This window comes from Entelurus aequoreus, linkage group LG17 (genome assembly GCF_033978785.1).
Source record: "Entelurus aequoreus isolate RoL-2023_Sb linkage group LG17, RoL_Eaeq_v1.1, whole genome shotgun sequence".
In the NCBI taxonomy this organism is placed as follows: Eukaryota; Metazoa; Chordata; class Actinopteri; order Syngnathiformes; family Syngnathidae; genus Entelurus; species Entelurus aequoreus.
The window spans coordinates 10,784,963-10,805,826 of record NC_084747.1 but is presented as its reverse complement, the minus strand read 5'-3'; the positions used below and the strand labels follow the sequence as shown (position 1 = coordinate 10,805,826).

The following is a 20,864-nucleotide window of genomic DNA, read 5'->3' as shown; positions in this document are numbered from 1 at the left end:
TGTCACACCGCCATTCAAGTCCTCAACTGAGTTGGAATCTTTCGGTTCAAAGTTCACAAAGTACTTTTATTGAAGCTTTCAACTACTTCTTGATGTCATGTTTTACATTTTCAAGTATTTAGGATTATCCCTTGTTTTTTTCAACGTAGCCAAATAAGATAAAACAAGATAATTTAAAATGTAATAGATTAAAATGGAGGGGCGAGGCCGTGTACATAATATACAAATATTACAGTATTGGGTTTGCAAATGTAATTATTCATATTGTGGAAATATTGTGTTGCTGTGTACAGCTCACGTTAGAATGATCATATTTTATGTGACAAAAACATTCAGCAGCAACACAAGCAATTTATTTGAGATTAGATGACAATTTATGTTGTACGTCAGTATTATTTACAAAACAAATGTAATGTGTCCTAATATGAGGAATACTCATTCAAGTTGATTAAATAGCCGACATTTGTCTCGTGTTGTCTTCTTCTTTGACTTTGAAAGTTTTGGACTGAACATAACAGATTTTTAATAACAAACAAAGTTAAATAACTTCTTGTCAAAACTGTTCACAAATTCTACTTCCATCCAAATTCATGCAGGATGTTTATTCCCAATGCATCTTAAACCTTTCATTTGATTGTATTGGCCTATCTCCCAATTGTGGACTAAAGTTAGCCAGACCTGGAGCAGTCTTTTCATATCAAATTAGCGAAACATGGATCAGTGCTTTGATATCAAATTAGCGAGACTTGGATCAGTGTTTTGATATCAAATTAGCGAAACATGGATCAGTGTTTTGATACCAAATTAGCGAGACTTGGATCAGTGTTTTGATATCAAATTAGCGAGACCTGGATCAGTGTTTTGATACCAAATTAGCTAGACCTGTATCAGTGTTTTCATACCAAATTATATCAAATTAGCGAGACCTGGATCCGTTTTTTTATATCAAATTAGGGAGACTTGGATCCGTGTTTTGATATCAAATTAGCGAGACCTGGATCAGTGTTTTGATACCAAATTAGCGAGACCTGTATCAATGTTTTCATACCAAATGATATCAAATTAGCGAGACCTGGATCAGTGTTTTGATATCAAATTAGCGAGACTTGGATCAGTGTTTTGATATCAAATTAGCGAGACCTGGATCAGTGTTTTGATACCAAATTAGCGAGACCTGTATCAGTGTTTTCATACCAAATAATATCAAATTAGCGAGACCTGGATCAGTGTTTTCATATCAAATTAGGGAGACTTGGATCAGTGTTTTGATATCAAATTAGCGAGACTTGGATCAGTGTTTTGATACCAAATTAGCGAGACCTAGATCAGTGTTTTGATACCAAATTATATCAAATTAGCGAGACCCGGATCAGTGTTTTGATATTTAATTAGCGAGACTTGGATCTGTGTTTTGATATCAAATTAGCGAGACCTTGATCAGTGTTTTGATATCAAAAGGTAACAAATTAGCGGGACCTGGATCAGTGTTTTGATGCCAAATTAGCGAGACCTGTATCAGTGTTTTCATACCAAATGATATCAAATTAGCGAGACCTGTATCGGTGTTTTGATATCAAATTAGGGAGACTTGGATCAGTGTTTTGATATCAAATTAGCAAGACCTGGATCAGTGTTTTGACACCAAATTAGCGAGACCTAGATCAGTGTTTTGATACCAAATGATATCAAATTAGCGAGACCCGGATCAGTGTTTTGATATCAAATTAGCGAGACCTGGATCAGTGTTTTGATATCAAAAAGTAACAAATTAGCGTGACCTGGATCAGTGTTTTGATATCAAATTAGCGAGACCTGGATCAGTGTTTTGATATAAAAAAGTAACCAATTAGTGTGACCTGGATCAGTGTTTTGATATCAAATCATATCGACTTAGCGAGACCTGTATCAGTGTTTTGATATCAACTAATACCAAATTATATCAAATCAGCCAGACCTGGATCCGTCTTTTGATATCAAATTAGCGAGACCTGGATCAGTGTTTTGATATCAAAATAGGGAGACATGGATCAGTGTTTTCATATCAAATTAGCGAGACCTGGATCAGTGTTTTGACACCAAATTATACCAAATTAGCGAGACCTGGATCAGTGTTTTGATATCAAATGATAACTAAACTTGTACTGTTTATTATTTTTATTTACACATTTTGATTTTAAAGAATAAATTGTTCTGTTTTTCTACAACGCATTTTTTTCCGTGTTGCTATTATAAGAAAATATGACAAATGCAGATTACATTTTTTTGTTACGTTTTATCCTGGAAAAAAGAAACAATTGCTAATAATGACAAAGAAAAACAAATGTAAACGCCCCACATCTTAAAAAACTATTTAAATCAAAGACAAACTTAAAAAAGTGTGCTACTTTTATTTACGTGTTGTTTCATTTTGTGTGCAGTGTTTTGGTACTTTTAGAATGTTGATTATTTGAAACTTCTAGAGAAAAAAATGTTAGGTACAAATTTTGGAACATATAATTCAAGATTTTTCTTATTTTCTTGTTATTTTTTGTTCACAGACAACATTTGACTCGACATTTACTGAAACACGCGGGAAAATAACGCAGGTGAGACATGCTATTGAAGTTTGGGTGCAGTGCATACCACACACCACACACGGGTGTGGATCCAATACCAAGTAGTTACATGGACAGTATTGGTAATACCGATGCCGATACTACTTCAAATGTTCAAGATCATCAGAATTATAATCAGACAAAAATACACAATGGCGGTGTAACAATATCAATTCAACATAAACATGAGTTGGATTATGTCACGTGACTTTTGAACGGAAGTGAAGAAGCCAATATGGCTACTGTGCAGCAAACAATGTGAACTGAGTACGGAATCTTACCAATAAAGTGAAGTGAGTTGTGAATGGAAATGTTTTATTACATAAATGTATTCACCGTCATGGAGGCGAGTAGTCAGAGGCACATTTGCCAAATTGGACATCCTGCGATCAGGAGAGCGGTTATAAATTAATCTGTGAAAAACAGAGCGGTTGATGTACCCACAACAACCACTAGATGGCAACAAACCGCACAATAATTCAGTAGCAGCAGTGAAGTCGCAAAACGATCTCTATAAAGCACACAAAGCTCTTAAAAGTCACACAGTCTGATCACTTTCACTTTCAAACTAATTATTTACTTGCAGCCTTTGCTTTATGAAGCGTATGAAGGCTAAAAGACACGACGAGTGAGGAACGTTCACTTTGTGTTCAGGCGGCACTCCACCGGACCGGAAGATGAGTTTCCCATCATGCATTGCAGCTTCCACAAACACTGTTAAAAAAGAACAAACTGGTACAATAAATACAATTGTCAACTTCCTGTCAAGAAAGCATGCCGGGCAGAATAAACAAGAACAATGGTCAACAGATGAAGAAAAATAGTTTTTATTTTTATTTTTATTGAACGACAAATATACATGTGTTATTCATTTAACAGTCAAGGCACTTTCAACAACTAGGAAAGAAAACAAAAGCAAATACAGATAGAGTATTAAATATTAATAAGTAATATTTAATACTCTATCTGTATTTGCTTTTGTTTTATTTGTTTGCTTTAAATGTTTTTAACAAAAATATTAATTTAAGGGCTTTTGTACTCTTAATCATTCTCCAAGATTTGATTGATAATTGTAAAACATTAAGCCCATAAACATCTTATAAGTAGACGCAGCATTGGCTGCTGTGACGCGAGAAATTGGGCCGCCATCTTGAAGTGGTGACGAGGAGCCGGCGAGCAGCCTAAACTGACAGTTGACAGGTAGAAAACATTGATTGATTGATTGATTGATTGAGACTTTTATTAGTAGGTTGCACAGTGAAGTACATATTCCGTACAATTGACCACTAAATGGTAACACCCGAATAAGTTTTTCAACTTGTTTAAGTCGGGGTCCAAAGATGGTGTTCAGCGTTTTCCTGCTCAAATGAGCGGACTGTTGAAAATAGGAATCGGGGGATTACTTTACACAAGTAAGATTTAACATTGACGTACTATTGGTTGTATTTTGTGAAAATAATATTAGAGTTGAGAAGGAGCAAATATCTTCAATAGTACTGAAATCGTAGCCGCTAGCAAACAAGAGTATGACCATAATAGAATTGCTGGTCAATGAAATTAATTACATTTAAAAATGTCATACTTGAATACCATAAAGTTGAAATAAATAATGAAGATAAAGATTGTAAAAGCCAACCGGGGTAAAAGTTAGGACCACAGTCCAGATTGTGTGTGTGGGGGGGATATAAAGACTTCCAGGTGTACTTAAACATATGTTTATGTTGAAGTATTTGGCAGACGCTTTTATCCAAAGTGACATACATAAAAAAATACATATAAAACAATGACTGTAAACATGATCATTTAAGGGAAAAATGTAATAGAAAATATCAATACAAAGTGTCAAGACAGAGTAAACTTTCTGCTGCTGCAGCAACAGAGATACAGTCTATAAGATATATAGATATCTGATGTATTCATACATTGTTTATGTAGGATATACGCATGTATATATATAACCTAATCATATTGTTTCTTCTACTTAAAAATAGCTGACCGTTTTTTTCCCCTTCTCTGGGATTATATTCCCAGTTTTGATCTCGGACGTCTGGTCACTTATAGCATATAAGAATATTCTATTACTGTTAATCAAACTATGAATAATAAAACATGTGTCCTTTATTATAGCTACACGTATGAGAAAAAAGCGTGTGAAAATCAGTGGTATCGGCGAGGGCGCACCTACGTCACTTCCGCCTACCAATCCCCTAGCAGCCGGTCGCCATATTGAATTCGTTGAAAACAAACCAGCTCACAGCGAACACAGCATTGACAGAAAAAGCATGTAACGAGGTTTCACGGCATTTTAAACTGTTCTAAATGGCGTATGATTATGTAAATAGTCTTTCCAGTGAGGCTAGGTTAAGATACGAGTTAAAATGTTCTGTAGTTGGATTAAACGACTGCCCTTACCGCCTCCCAGCAGATGCGTGGACTGATAATCCTACACAATGGCCGGACATGGAATTTGGAAATCTATATGTTTACCTCACAAGCGCACCAGGTAAATTATTTCATATCTATAGAAAGCCGATTCAAATTTAAACGAAACCGGTTTTCGAAAATAGCTAGCTAGGCTATAGACTACATAGTATATACCGCATGTTATTTTTGTACAACAACAACTTCAGCTGTCGAACGTTATAAGGTACAAATTCAACAAGTACAACATTAGCACACGGACGTATAGCCAAGTTGTGGTTAAGAAGGTGGATTTTTGTTCCTTATATTTACCAGAAACGAAGTGATCCGAACACACGACCCGGGACTTTGGGGGACTCCAGTGAGAACCGTCCTCGTTTTCCCGGTGTAAAGCTGCGAGCCATTTGTCTCGTCTCTGTGGGCTTTTATCACGCTTTGGCAGAACAAAATACGACCTTTGTTTTCCCTGTTTCCAGTTGTGGTTAGCACAACCAAAAACAACACAGTTTTTCGGCATTTTGGAGGCAGAATGACGGGTTTAACCAGCGTAGGTCGACAGGTTAAAGGCCTACTGAAATGATTTTTTTCTATTTAAACGGGGATAGCAGATCTATTCTATGTGTCATACTTGATCATTTCGCGATATTGCCATATTTTTGCTGAAAGGATTTAGTATAGAACAACGACGATAAAGACTGCAACTTTTGGTATCTGATAAAAAAAAGGCTTGCCCCTACCGGAAGTAGCGTGACGTAGTCAGTTGAACATATACGCAAAGTTCCCTATTGTTTACAATGATGGCCGCATGAAGTGAGAGAGATTTGGACCGAGAAAGCGACAATTTCCCCATTAATTTGAGCGAGGATGAAAGATTTGTGGATGAGTAAAGTGCAAGTGAAGGACTAGTGGGGAGTTGAAGCTATTCAGATAGGGAAGATGCTGTGAGAGCCGGGGGTGACCTGATATTCAGCTGGGAATGACTACAACAGTAAATAAACACAAGACATATATATACTCTATTAGCCACAACACAACCAGGCTTATATTTAATATGCCACAAATTAATCCTGCATAATAACACCTGTGTGTTTGTTATGCTAGCTCCTAGCTCCTCTGCTAGCTCCTAGCTCCATAGAACACGCCAATACAATTCAAACACCTGATCAACACACACAATCACTCAGCCCAAAAGACCGTTCACCTAACCCAAGGTTCATAAAGCTTATATATTTTTAAAAAGTTACGTACGTGACGCGCACGTAGGTACGGTACGTGTTATGCTAGCTCCTCTGCTAGCTCCTAGCTCCATAGAACACGCCAATACAATTCAAACACCTGATCAACACACACAATCACTCAGCCCAAAAGACCGTTCACCTAACCCAAGGTTCATAAAGCTTATATATTTTTAAAAAGTTACGTACATACGCAAAAAAAAGCCAAAGCTGCATACTCACAGTAGCACGTCTGCGTCTTTGTCATCCAAATCAAAGTAATCCTGGTAAGAGTCTGTGTTGTCCCAGTTCTCTACAGGCGTCTGTGTATCCAAGTCAAATGTCCTCCTGGTTAGAGTCTCTGTTATCCGAGTTCTTCCATCTTGACTGCATCTTAAGGGAATGTAAACAAAGAAGCGCCGGCTGTGTACTGTTGTGGCTGACTACGTTCGAAAAATATGTCCATTTCGCACCGACAACTTTCTTCTTTGCTTGCTCAGCTTCCTTCTTCATAATGCAATGAACATGATTGAAACAGATTCACGAACACAGATGTCCAGAATACTGTGGAATTATGAAATGAAAACAGAGCTTTTTCGTATTGGCTTCAATGTGGAAGGCATACCCGTGTTCGCCGGTCTACGTCACGCGCATACGTCATCCTCAGAGGCGTTTCGAACCGGAAGTTTAGCGGCAAATTTAAAATGTCACTTTATAAGTTAACCCGGCCGTATTGGCATGTGTTATAATGTTAAGATTTCATCATTGATATATAAACTATCAGACTGCGTGGTCGGTAGTAGTGGCTTTCGGTAGGCCTTTAAAGAGTAATGGCAACGGTTTGTTTTCAACGCCAGTCTGGTTGCTATGGCTCGAAGAACCCGTATGTAGCTCAGTTGCCCGGATGTAGGCCCTCACCCATTCAGTGAGGTAAGGTGAATTAAATGCGCTGACAGTTCATTGCTTCTGCCAAATGAATTGCACTGAGTGGAGCGGATCACCACTCCAAGATGGCGGCTCCGCGTCTCGTCAGCGTCAGTAGGCAGTAGCGCTCGATGCTGCGTACCCTTAGAACATGTCTATGATTAAGAAGAAAAAGAGTAAGGACCGGAAGTAGCTGACTTTTGGCGCATGCGCAAACGAGTCGAGCAACTCAAAGGCTTTGGTGGCGACCAAAATGGCGGACTGGACGGCTGCGATTAAAACATGTATGAACTAACGGCGATATAGAGTCTTAAATATTCATCTTTTCCACAGGCCACGAACAAAAGTTGAGGTTGTAGCGACGGAGTGTTATCCGAAGTGAAGATTGAAGACGTGATAGAAGATGGACGACTACTGAAGTATAACCCATTTATCATTTATTTACTGCTATGCTAAGATGGCGACGTCCGCTAAAAGAGAACATGAAAGAGAATCAGCGCCACCAACTTCCAGCAAATCACCAACGGAGATAAAGACGAAAGATGAAGGTGAGTGACTTGAAGTTTTGTCATTTGAAAGCTAGTTCAAGCCCTGAAAAAAGTGTTGATGAGAAATGAGCCGACCTTGTTGAAGAATGTAAAGAAAGAGCCGCCATGATTGTTAGCTTGAAGAAGGCAGTGGAGTTCACATCAGAGGAGATGAAAGAATGCAAAAGTCAAATGAAGAAAGTGGAAGAGCAAAACAAGTGCTTGTGTAAAGAAAATAATGATGTGGAAGAAGAGATGTTGGGGAAGAGTAAGAGATGTGCAGTGTGTGAAGAGAAGACTGGACCACATGTCTACATCATTCAATCAATCAAAGTGTATTTATATGAGTTGTATATTTCAGTTTAGTCTTTATTTGAAGGGACAATGCACATAAACATTAAGCTCAGATACAGATATGTTCTGTACCAGATTATAGCTAAATAGCTCATTTCCATCTGCAGTCCCTGGCTACTTAAAATAAAGGGATACAAAAATCATGCAATACACTTATTAAAGTTAAAGTACCAATGATTGTCACACACACACTAGGTGTGGTGAAATTATTCTCTGCATTTGACCCCTGGGAGGTGAGGGGAGTAGTGGGCAACAGCGGTGGCCGCGCCCGGGAATCATTTTAGGTGATTTAACCCCCAATTCCAACCCTTGATGCTGAGTGCCAAGCAGGGAGGTAATGGCTCCTATTTTTATAGTCTTTGGTATGACTCGGCCGGGGATTGAACTCACAACCTACCCATCTCAGGACGGACACTCTAACCACTTGGCATGACAATAAAACCATACTATTGCATGTAATCAAACTAAGAAAAGTCATAAAATGCCCTTTCATTGACATATACTTAACCTCTTAAGGCCCAAGCTGTTTGTTTACATGCTTTTTTTTATTTCTCTTTACTATTTGGGCTTATTGGACCCTAATTAGAATAAAAATTTAAACTCATCTTTTTATATGATGTACTTAGTCCATAAGTACACAAATGTGTACTTCATGTGTAGTGACATGCTAATTTTTATTTTTACACTTTTTTTTCCAATTTCCATTGTATGTTATACTCTTCTGACACCACCAGATGGCAGTACAAGTGTCCACATAAGCGGCCATAAGACCCCAATTCAGTAGTGTACACAATTTTGGAAATAAGAGCTAAAAGGTGCTGTCCACGCATGTGGCCACTAAGCCTTTAGAGGTTTTTAGTATACAATACAACCACACCTCATTTACATCATCACATAACTCTTAATCACAAGTGTCTCAAAGGGCTGCACAAGCCACAACGACATCCTTGGCTCAGATCCCACATCAACGTGCAGAGAATTGGAGGTAATAAAGAACAAGAGTAATATGATTAATGTCAACATTTCATTGTCGCAACTCATAAAGTCAAATAACGACATTTTAACTGTTTTACAATCCAAGATATATTTGTGGATAGTTGAATGCTTGCGTGTATTTTTTACTTGTAAACTCAATTATTCCAAAATGTCAAACGATAATGATGTGAAAGAAAAAAGTAGTTACACAGACCATTATATCGTGAGTAAGAGACAGGTGAGAATCTTTTGACACTCCGCGATTCAGGAGCTACAATTCGATTCCATCTTTAATTTATGTATATTGATACAGTTTTACATTTCTTTTTGTTTCACTGAATAAGTGTTTATTACTTGCAATTAAAAAACAACAACAGTGCATTTGTAATAAACAGTTAATTTAGTTCCCACATTTGTGGAAATGGAAATGCGTGCAAAACTGGAACATTTTATAATCGTCCATGTCCAAATTGCGATGCATCCAAAAATAGATTTTTCTCACCCCACCTCGAGTAAAAGAGAGGTCAAAAAAATGTGCAGCTTCACTCCATGACACCTGACTGCCAGTACACAAATGTCCAAGTAATCGTTTTCCTACGCAGGTCCTTCCACCATAAATGTAAGAAAATAGTGATATGTTCTTTGCTATAATAAAGCAATATAAAATAGTACATTACCAAATAGTTAACATAAAGCAAGCAAATAGTGCAAATTAACGACTCCATGAGTGTGTGTGACGTAAACAAAGCCATTTATTTACTTTCTTTTTTGGACAAGATTTAAAATAGTGTACATACAGTATTAAACAATTAAAGACTACACACATCAATCTATATCAGGAGTGTCAAACTCATTTTAATTGATGGCCACTTGCAGTTATGGCTGCTCTTAGAGGGCCGCATCTGACTGTGAATGATATTATTACACAATTGCCTTAGCATTTCATTATTATATTTTTTGTATGAACAATGTAAAAAAAAAAACAGTTACATTTAAGTTTTGTACAGCATATTTCTGTAAATGTAAAAACAGTACCAATGTTTGTTTGTTTTTTGGTAAACTTCTAAGTTTGTCATTTCCTCGATGTATTACTGTAAATGGAAAAACAGTACCCCGCTCAGTTGCCAAATTTTGTAGTAAACAACAGTGATTGGACTTTTCCAATTCCATTTTCGATATGCTGTAAAAAACAGTATATTTTATAGGACAAAAACAACAGTTCATTTGCCACAATTTTACAGTGTTTTTTTTTACAGCTTCCCAGCATGCACAAGTCATTGATACAATGTTGATGATACATACATGTTGTCATGTCTGTGATTATGTTTTGTTTTAGTCATGTTCGGATTTGGTTTTGGACTTTTTGTGTACTTTTATTTGTCACCATAGCAACCATTAGTTTCACCTGGTTCACATTGTCATGTCACGCACCTGTTCACGGTTAGTCACGCACCTGTTTTCACTGATCATGTCACTATATAAGCTTTTCCGTTTCTGTTGTTCGTCCTGGCGACATCACATTCACTCCTGCCACTCTGTTCACGCTCATGATCCATGCTGTTCTTTTTCATGTCCTGTTCTGGTTCCAAGTAAGTTTTCTTTATTCAAGCCTTAGTTTGCAAGTTTGTTTTATGTCCTAGTTCTGCCTTTGTGCTAGTCTTTTGTTTTGTCATAGTCAAGTTTTTACCTCCACTGTGAGCGCCTTTTGTTTGTACTTTTTTTTAGTTTGAATTAAAATGTATTTAAATTCACGTCTCGCACGCGCCAATTTTCCGTTGCCTTCTGGGAGAACAAACCACGCCAAGGACCGAGTCCTGACACATGTCCTTTAAAGGCCTACTGAAACCCCCTACTACCGACCACGCAGTCTGATAGTTTATATATCAATGATGAAATCTTAACATTGCAACACATGCCAATACGGCCGGGTTAACTTATAAAGTGCAATTTTAAATTTCCCGGGAAATATTCGGCTGAAAACGTCTCGGTATGATGACGTTTGCGCGTGACGTCATGGAGTTTGCGGAAGTATTGGGACACCATTGTGTCGCGATACAAACAGCTCTGTTTTCATCGCAAAATTCCACAGTATTCTGGACATCTGTGTTGGTGAATCTTTTGCAATTTGTTTAATGAACAATGAAGACAGCAAAGAAGAAAGCTGTAGGTGGGATCGGTGTATTAGCGGCTGGCTACAGCAACACAACCAGGAGGACTTTGAGTTGGATAGCAGACGCGCTACCATGAGTACGCAGCTTTCTTCCAAACATTTGATCGCTTGCCCGTACGTGCGTGCCGCTATGTGCATGTCACGTACGTAACTTTGGGGAAATATATGTGCTGTGTGAACTTTGCGGAAGTGAACGGTACTTTGGGCTGTGGGATTGAGTGTGTTGTGCGGGTGTTTGAGTTGTATTGGCGGGTTATATGGACGGGAGGGGGGAGGTGTTTGTTATGCGCGATTAATTTGTGGCATACTAAATATAAGCCTGGTTGTGTTGTGGCTAATAGAGTATATATATGTCTTGTGTTTATTTACTGTTTTAGTCATTCCCAGCTGAATATCAGGTCCCACCCGCCTCTCACAGCATCTTCCCTATCTGAATCGCTTCCACTGCCCTCTAATCCTTCACTCTCACTTTCCTCATCCACAAATCTTTCATCCTCGCTCAAATTAATGGGGTAATCGTCGCTTTCTCGGTCCGAATCGCTCACGCTGCTGGCGTCCATGATTGAAAACAATGTGCAGATGTGAGGAGCTCTTCAACCTGTGACGTCACGCTACTTCCGGTACAGGCAAGGCTTTTTTTATCAGCGACCAAAAGTTGCGAACTTTATCGTCGATGTTCTCTACTAAATCATTTCAGCAAAAATATGGCAATATCGCGAAATGATCAAGTATGACACATAGAATGGATCTGCTATCCCCGTTTAAATAAGAAAATCTCATTTCAGTAGGCCTTTAAAACTGCCTCTGAAACAACATTGCAAAATAGTTGTATTTTGTAAATTGAGACAACGTTGGTGTATCTAACGTTGGATCAACGTTGTTGTTTGGGAAATGACGCCATTAAATAAACGTTGTCAAAAAGCATGTTGCTTCAATGTTGTATTTGTGTTGTAGAATATTGGTTGGAAAATGACCAAAATTCAATGGTCAAATCAACTCAGAACCCGACATTGATTAAACGTTGTCAAAAAGCATGTTGTTTCAATGTTATGTTTGAGTTGCTCAACGTCAGGACCTAATTCAACAAGTTCTCAAATTTGTTTCAATGTCTTGTGCCTGCTGGGTTACTACTGTAAATGTAACTGTACTGTAAAATTGTCCGTGTTTTTTTTTCTTTGAAATTCTATGGTTACTGTTGTTCCGGTGTATTACTGTATATAGAAAAATGGAACCACCGTTTATTTTACGGTAAAAAGACGATCGTTCAATTGCCAGGATTTGACCTGAAAATCTATGATTATAATTTTTACAGTGTACAATTTGATAGGTAACTTGCTTTGAAACCACAAATCAAGCAGATATTCAATTGTTTGTTTACAAAAAAAAAATGAATGTATGATAACATATTTGTTCAATTGAAGATCAAGATTCAAGATGCTGTTTATTGTCCATTCTTTAACACGTACAAGACATATAAGAACTGAAATTACATTTGCGGCACAGTCCAACTAAAAGCAGACATACGTTACAGGGAGACAAGAACAGGACCGCCAACGGATCAGCCACTTACGGCGCTCCTTAAAAAGGTGGGAAAAAGGTGATATTGGGGAAGTGGGGAAGAGTAAAAAAATATCAGTCAAAGGCTGGACCCTCGGGAGGGGGTCCAGACTGAGTCCAAGGGGAAACAACTCATTTGTTGTGTCCATAGGCCTGGGGCCGTTCTGCATGCAAACAAAGTTCGACTTCCAGGTGTTGTTGAGGAGGTAGGGAGGTCAAAAGCGTCCATCATTGAGGAGTCCTCGGGGGATGTTTTCAGAACAGCCTGTTTCTGTTTTGCAGCGTCAAAGCCATTCGAGGGAGTCAAATCGTAGATTGGGATTTTTGTTTTTCCAAGCGAGCAGACATTACAATGGCTTGTCTGTTCTATTCGTCCATGCTGGCTGCGCTCATATCCAATTTTCGCATTTCAACAAGCTTTTCCATGATGCGATCCATCGTGCGATTCAGTTCAGAAATCGCCAAAGTCTGTGATCCCACAGCCCGACCCAAGTCTTCCATTGCGACGAACAGCCTTTGGGCTCCTTGAGTGGCTGCCATCGTCTTACGAATTTGACGATACACCAGAGCAATGCCCAGCCCAATCAGCAGGTTCCCCCGCGATCATGGTTCCAAATAGGTAGATGTCTTCTACGTCCTCGATGGAAAGGACTGAGAGGCACATGATTGTTTTCTCCCAGGAATCTCTCACGTACCCCACAGCAATGGTTCCATCAGGGCAGCCAGGCTCCCCAGAACCTCTTTTCCTCGTCGAAAATATTTTGTCAATTGAGTCGGGAGTCCAGCTAATCAATTCCATGTCTGATGTTTATATTTGGAGGACAGCGCAGAGAAAGAGGCTTCAAAACAAGTGTAGACAGGACAAGACAAAGAGGGCAAGCAGGGATCAAGCAGATATGCAATTGTTTGTTTACAAAAAAAATGAATGTATGATAACATATTTGTTGCATTATTAAATAATATTTATTTTTTTTAAATATGCAATTGCATGCAGCACATGTAATTTGTTCTGTCGAAATGGAAAGACCGAATACTTTTAGTAGGAAAAGATCATGTACTTTATTGACACATATTTTTTTCAGGCGTTCGCGGGCCATATAAAATGATGTGGCGGGTCACATTTGGCCCCCAGGCCTTGAGTTTGTCACCTGTGATCTATATGAACACAAAAATATCCAACATCCTCTTTTTTATTTTCCCATTTGCCTGCACCTCCTTCGGAGGCTTTCCCTTCGTGTGTTCAAGAAAACAAAGTTAATCATTTAGAACGTCTCCTCACCTCATTGCAAACATTATGTTAGGAAATATGAACAAGACACCAACACAAAGATTATGCATCATGACTGAACACATTGAAAATGACGACATCGTGCTAGCTAAACAAGCTGTGATGTAGCATAACAAATAGCTAGTAGTCGTTAGCTCGTCAAGAATAAAATATGACTCGTTGTTTAACTTTCAAGCAAACTACTGGCGTGAGCACATTGGAGGCAAGCTGTAGAACGAGGCGAGTTCCAGGGATTGAAGACTTCAGGACTCCTTGTCAGGTTCAAACACTGATGACATCTATTAAACAAGACAAGAAGCAAGGAATTAAACAGAGACAGATTTAAATCTGTCTCAATTGAGGAGAGCGCGTACACCTGTACCCTTGTACAGTGTTCCAACACGCTCTGACGAAAGATTGTACGCTTCCTCTTTTATTTGGACATTCCCTGATTACATGGCAACAGCTGTTTCTAAGGGACGGGGGTCGTAAACAGCCATCACCTTTGATTACAAACAGTTCAAAGAAAAGGTTGGTTCAAAGAAAAGGTCGTAAACGGTTCACAGAAAAGGTCGTAAAACAGTTAAAAGAAGAGGTCCCTGAAGGGGAGTCAGGTCCTGCTTCCTCTTCGCTTTGTAGTTCTTGGGTCAAAACAAAATCTTTCTGTGGATTACAATACAGAACACCTTTGTGTTGCTTCCCATCCTACACAGTGGAGTTTTACAGGTCTTCTTCTTGGTAGGTTCAAAGACAGCTTTTGTCTTCTTGCCGGGAACTCATGGCAACACAAAGTTTTGTGATAACTTAGATACAATTATTCTGACACTCCCGGTCAACATTCTCCTGATATTTTGCAGTTTTGTAATTAAAATGTGACGCGCAGAATTATACCTCGTCGTCCATCCAAACAAAAGAGTAAATTTTTTCCGTGCAGCCTCCATCATCATTTTTTTTTTTGTGTTGATGTGGCTTGTCCCAATATCAATATTTAGGTACCGGTACCAAAATGTATATAGATACTTTTGTAAATAAAGGGGACCACAAAAAATTGCATTTTTGGCTTTGTTTTAGCAAAAAAATATATCTGGGGCCGTACTTATCAAGCTTCTTAGAATTACTCCTAAGAAGTCTGCTAAGAGTTGACTTAAGAGTAAATAAATTCTTCGCTGAAAGCTGCACTTAAAAGTTAGTTATCAAGCGTCTTACTCACACTTTCAGCGAAGTGTAGGACTGAATCTTAAGTGTCACACTCAGAGCTGAATTACGACATTACTATGTGCCGTAAACGGAATTTTAGGTGACGTCATTTCTGTGTCCATAGAAATGACCAATCACGGAAGGGAATCCGTTGTCTAAGAATAAAGAAATATCTTGGAATATTTAAGTGGACAATGGGAGTGTATATTTTGACAATAAACTACAAAATAATACAAAACAAACTAGTCCCCGCCGGCACTCACGCTACCGCTCCCTCTCTTCTATCGCCCACACACTCACTGACGTCACTCACCTCACGGCCACACACATACGCTACCGTCATAACATTTTCTTTCCAATTCATTAATTAGGCAACTAATTTGAAACTGGTGTGGGTGGCTCTATATATACTAGCCCACTGCAGACACATGCAGAAATCAACAAGGAATCGAAAAGTATTAAATCTGTGACAAAAATAATATCCGCTCTGTCTAAACGATAGCGTTTGATCAGCTGCTCGTCATCAAAAAAACAAAAACATTGTTCCGTTCCCTGAACGTTCGCGCACGTCTCTCTCGCCTCAGTGCCATCCCCTGCTGGCAACTCCTAACCACTTAAGACACCTCTGAAGGTCTCTTAAATATCGTGGAGAGTAGGAGTGATTCTTAGACTTAAGAACGTTGATAAAAAGCTTTTATTCTTAAGTTTGAGAGTAGGACTAAATTTCGCAAATTCTCAGGACTTAAGTGTAAAATGGCACTCTAAGAAGCTTGATAAGTACGGCCCCTGAACATTAAACATATGTTTATTATTGCAATTTTGTCCTTAAATAAAATAGTGAAATACAAGACAACTTGTCTTTTAGTAGTAAGTAAACAAACAAAGGCTCCTAATTAGTCTGCTGACATATGCAGTAACATATTGTGTCATTTATCTACCTATTATTTTGTCAACATTATAAAGGACAAGCTGTAAAAATTGATTATTAATCTACTTGTTCATTTACTGTTCATTTACTGTTATTTTCTCTTTTAACATGTTCTATCTACACTTCTGTTCAAATGTAATAATCACGTATTCTTCTCTTCTCTGATACTTTGCATTAGTTTTGGATGATACTATAAATGTAGGTATCGATCCGATTCCAAGTAGTTACAGAATCATATATTGGTCATAATTTAAATTTTTCCCGAGTTTATGAATATAATATGAATTTAAAAGAAAAAAGATTTTGTGACGATAAAAAATATCAATGTAATCATAGTAGTATCGACAAGATACGCTCTTGTACTTGGTATCATTACAGTGGATGTCAATTGTAGATCCGCCCATGGCATTTGTTTACATTGTGACGTTGGTGAGCTATTGTATCCTCCTACGGTGTGTAGTGAAGCATGTTGAGCTATTCCTCGTACTTGTAATAGACGTACTTTATTTGTCGCCATGGAGGCAAGCATTAGTGATTTAGAAGTAGCTAAAACACTTACGACTGCGGATGGACATTAGCTGCTAGCTAGCTAGCCATGTCTTAAAGCACCTCTTCCTGAGGGCGTTTCAGTGTTATAACTTTACCTTTATCTTTACTTTTTAAGCCAAAATGCGTCCGTTCTATTTTTCAAACAGAGTATAGTACCACGCTACTATACTAGTACCGGTATACCGTACAACCCTAGTGGCGGGCGAATAGAACTTTATGCACGTGCGCTGGTTTTTCTTCTATAGTTTTGGTGTTTCCGGTGGCTTTAACACATTGAGCTTATTTGTGTTCCTCAGACATCCAGCAGCTGATTGGTCGTCCTGAAGAATCTCCGCCTCAGTCGCAGGGGGAGAACTCTACTTTGAAGCAGGAAGCTTTACAGCCATTTCACATTAAAAAGGAAGAGGAGGAAGAGTGTCTTCAGTGGTCAGAGGAAGGTGATACCACCAAGTTGCCACTTACTATTCTCTCTGTTAAGACTGAAGATGATGAAGAGAAACCACAACTAGACAACCTCTTAGCTCCACTATCAGACAGTGAGGCTGAAAATGAGGTTGAAGAACCTTTGAGCAGCGATACAGACTGTGAAGGTGATATGAGGACTCGCACTGACAACAAGCACTCCGACTGCTCTAAAGAGAAGACTTGTAAAACAGTTTTGAGCTGTTTAGTTTGTGGTACAAGTTGTACAAACAAAAGCAATTTGACTCAACACATGAGAACACACGCAGGAGAAAAAACATTTTATTGTTCAGTTTGTGGTAAAAGCTTTTCTCAAAATAGCAGTTTGACTCAACACATGAGAACGCACACAGGAGAAAGACCATTTTATTGTTCAGTTTGCGGTAAAAACTTTTCCCAAAAGAGCCATCTGACGCAACACATGAGAACACACACGGGAGAAAAACCATATGCTTGCTCAGTTTGCAGTAAAAGCTTTTTCCAAAATAGCAGTTTGACTGAACACATGAGATCGCACACAGGAGAAAAACCATTTATTTGTTCAGTTTGCGGCAACAGCTTTTCTCAAAATAGCAGTTTGACTCAACACATGAGAACGCACACAGGCGAAAGACCATTTGATTGTTCCGTTTGCGGTAAAAACTTTTCCCACAAGAGCAGTTTAACTCAACACATGAGAACGCACACTGGAGAAAAAACTTTTCATTGTTCAGTTTGTTGCAAAAGCTTTTCTCAAAACAAGCAATTGATTGTCCACATGAGAAAGCACACGGGGGAAAAACCATTCAACTGTTCAGTTTGCTGTAAAAGCTTTTCTCATAGGGGCAATTTGACTAAACACATGAGAACACACACTGGAGAAAAATCATTTAATTGTTCATTTTGTAGTAAAAGCTTCTCCTACAGACAGGGTTTGACTCGGCACGAAATGAAACACACGGGAGAGAAAACATTCAGTTGTTCCGTTTGTGAGAAAAGTTACACTCAAAGGACACACTTGTCTGATCACCTAAGAACACACAGTCGAAAAAACGTCTAGTTGTTTGTGGTGAAAGTTCTCCTCAAAGTAACATGATGTCTCATCCCACGAGAACACACACGGGAGGAACATATTTAGATGCCCAATTTACAGTGAAAGGTTTTTCAATTGACAAAATACACATCAATCAACACCCTGAAGAAAAGTGTTGCAGCTGCTCAGTATGCAGTCAAAGACATATTTGCTGAAATGTCACATGAGAACACACACACAGAAAAATAAATTTGCTCAGTTTGTGTTAAAACATTTTAGCAGAGACTAGGTTCTGGATCCTAAAGTAGTGGTGCTTTGATTAGTGGCAGCAAACACGGAACCCTCTCTCGATGTTATTGTTGTTTATGGAAGTAGCGCAATGTTGCTATGCGCTCTGTGAAATCAATGCACCCTGGAAATGTATTACTGACAGAAAATGCTCAAAATGACAAAATACTATAATTATTACATAAAACATCGCATGTTATGAATTTGTGTGTCACTAATTGTCAGGTTCAAACACTGATGACATCTATTAAACAAGACAAGAGGCAAGGAATTAAACAGAGACCAAATTCAATTTGGCTCAATCGAGGAGAGACGTCTGGGCTGTACTCTTGTACAGTCCCCATCACGCTCTAGCGAAAGATTGTACGCCTCCTCTTTTATTTGGACTTTCCCTGATTACATGGCAACAGCTGTTTCTAAGGAACGGGGGTCGTAAACAGCCATCGCCTTTGATTACAACAGTTCAAAGAAAAGGTCGCCTTGAGGGGAGTCTGACCCTGCTTCATCTCCGCTTCATAGTTCTTGGGTCAAGACAACATATTTCTGTGGATTACAATAGAAGAAAGAAACAGAACACCTTCATGTTGCTTCCCATCCTACACAGTGGAGTTTTACAAGCCTTTTCTTGGTAGGATCAAAGACACCTTTTGTCTTTTCGCCGGGAACTCATGGCAACACAAAGTTTTGTGATAACTTAGATACAATTATTCTGACACTATCTGTATGTACAATGTTGTTGGTTGTTTTAAATGATTGTAGAATGTGTCATAGGTGGACGAGATAAATCCCCATTGCCTGCATTGTTAGCTGCTTCAAGCTAGAAGTTTTTGACTATTTAGAATGCACAGAAAATGGAAAAACAAGGGTGCTTCTCTCACATAAAGATTGTGGATGATGTCATGATTTTTGGAGTCACTTTAATAACATCCAGCTTTATCTCACCGTCACACATTAGTCAGTCAAGATAGAGCTCAAAGAAAAACGACACACATTCAGCCTTCACAATAAAAGCGCTGTGCGGGCAAGAGTGCAAGTCAAAGTATTTAGTATATTTAAATATTAATAAGACAAAAATACGTGTAATATAAAACTGACACTGTTGTTGGTAATGCAGATTGATTTATTGCTTGTATTTTTTGAAAAATACACGAGAAGACGACCTTGAAAAAAAGAATTGCAATAATGAGGAACAATATAGCAATTGGATTATTTTCCAAAATTGTCCAGCCCTATATCACAAAGAGGAGAGAAACCTTTTAAATGCTCATATTTGGTAGCAAAAGTTGTTAATGTAAGAAATGACTGCAGTCACACAAAAATCAGTGAATAAAAGGGTTTTTTTTTGTCCATTTTGTGCTAAAAGGTTGTTAACTCATAGAAGTGTACGTGTGAGAAGTCAGCTAAAAAGTGATGATTTGCTGTGTGTACGATACCAGATTCCCTCATGAGTTAGAGTGATGCTAAGAACAGCAGTAATCCAGACGGATACATTCTCATTATTGTTATAGTTCATTTTGTACTTTGTTCTTTACCAAATGTTGGGCAACTGTATTAAAGGTCAGAGTAGGAAGTATTAATGTGGGAAGGTGTTAAACGTAATGTGAAGATAATATTTTCCTAATTACTGCGATGAGGTGGCGACTTGTCCAGGGTGTACGCCGCCTTCCGCCCGATTGTAGCTGAGATAGGCTCCAGCGCCCCCCGCGACCCCAAAGGGAATAAGCGGTAGAAAATGGATGGATGGATATTTTCCCAATTATGAATTTAAGATAAGTGAATATATTCGAACAGCTTCCCTCAACTTAGCCAAAGAAGATAAAACAAGATCATTTTAAATATAATAAGAGAAAAGGAGGGACAGGCAGTGTACATATAGGAATGAATTTAAACGTGTGCTCATATATATATATATATATATATATATATATATATATATATATATATATATATATATATATATATATATATATATATATATATATATATACTTATGTATGTATATATATTTAATATATGTGTGTGTGTACATCTCATTTAACAATGATATATATATATATATTTATAAATCATTTAACAATGAGGATATATATATATACATATATATCATTGTTAAATGATATACATATATATGATATATATTTGAAAGAAAATGCAAATATGAACATATTTTGTGTATGCATGTCTGAAACTACATCAAATCAACCAAGTCCAGACAGCCTGTTTGCTCTGAAGATCAAAGATGCTCTGCTGCAGCTTCACAAAAACATGTTTTGCCGTGCAACCAACAGAGACCGTCTCTTCCACCATTGGTGGTGTGGCTGAGGACAGCGTGACTCATGCAGCCTGAACGCTTGCCAGAGGGGTGGGGGGGGGGGGGGGGGGTTATAATGTTGTTGGTTATTATAAACAGTTACTGTTCAAACAG

General features: G+C 38.3%; 1 protein-coding gene across 1 annotated transcript; it reads left to right on the top strand.

Moving 5' to 3' along the window:
* The first annotated feature begins 7,401 nt into the window (after positions 1-7,401).
* Positions 7,402-19,621, top strand: LOC133632326 (zinc finger protein OZF-like). Its single transcript, XM_062024707.1, has 2 exons — positions 7,402-7,701; positions 16,974-19,621. Exons 1-2 carry the CDS (start codon positions 7,611-7,613, stop codon positions 18,176-18,178), a joined length of 1,296 nt encoding a protein of 431 aa, XP_061880691.1. The 5' UTR covers positions 7,402-7,610; the 3' UTR covers positions 18,179-19,621.
* The last annotated feature ends 1,243 nt before the right edge of the window (positions 19,622-20,864 follow it).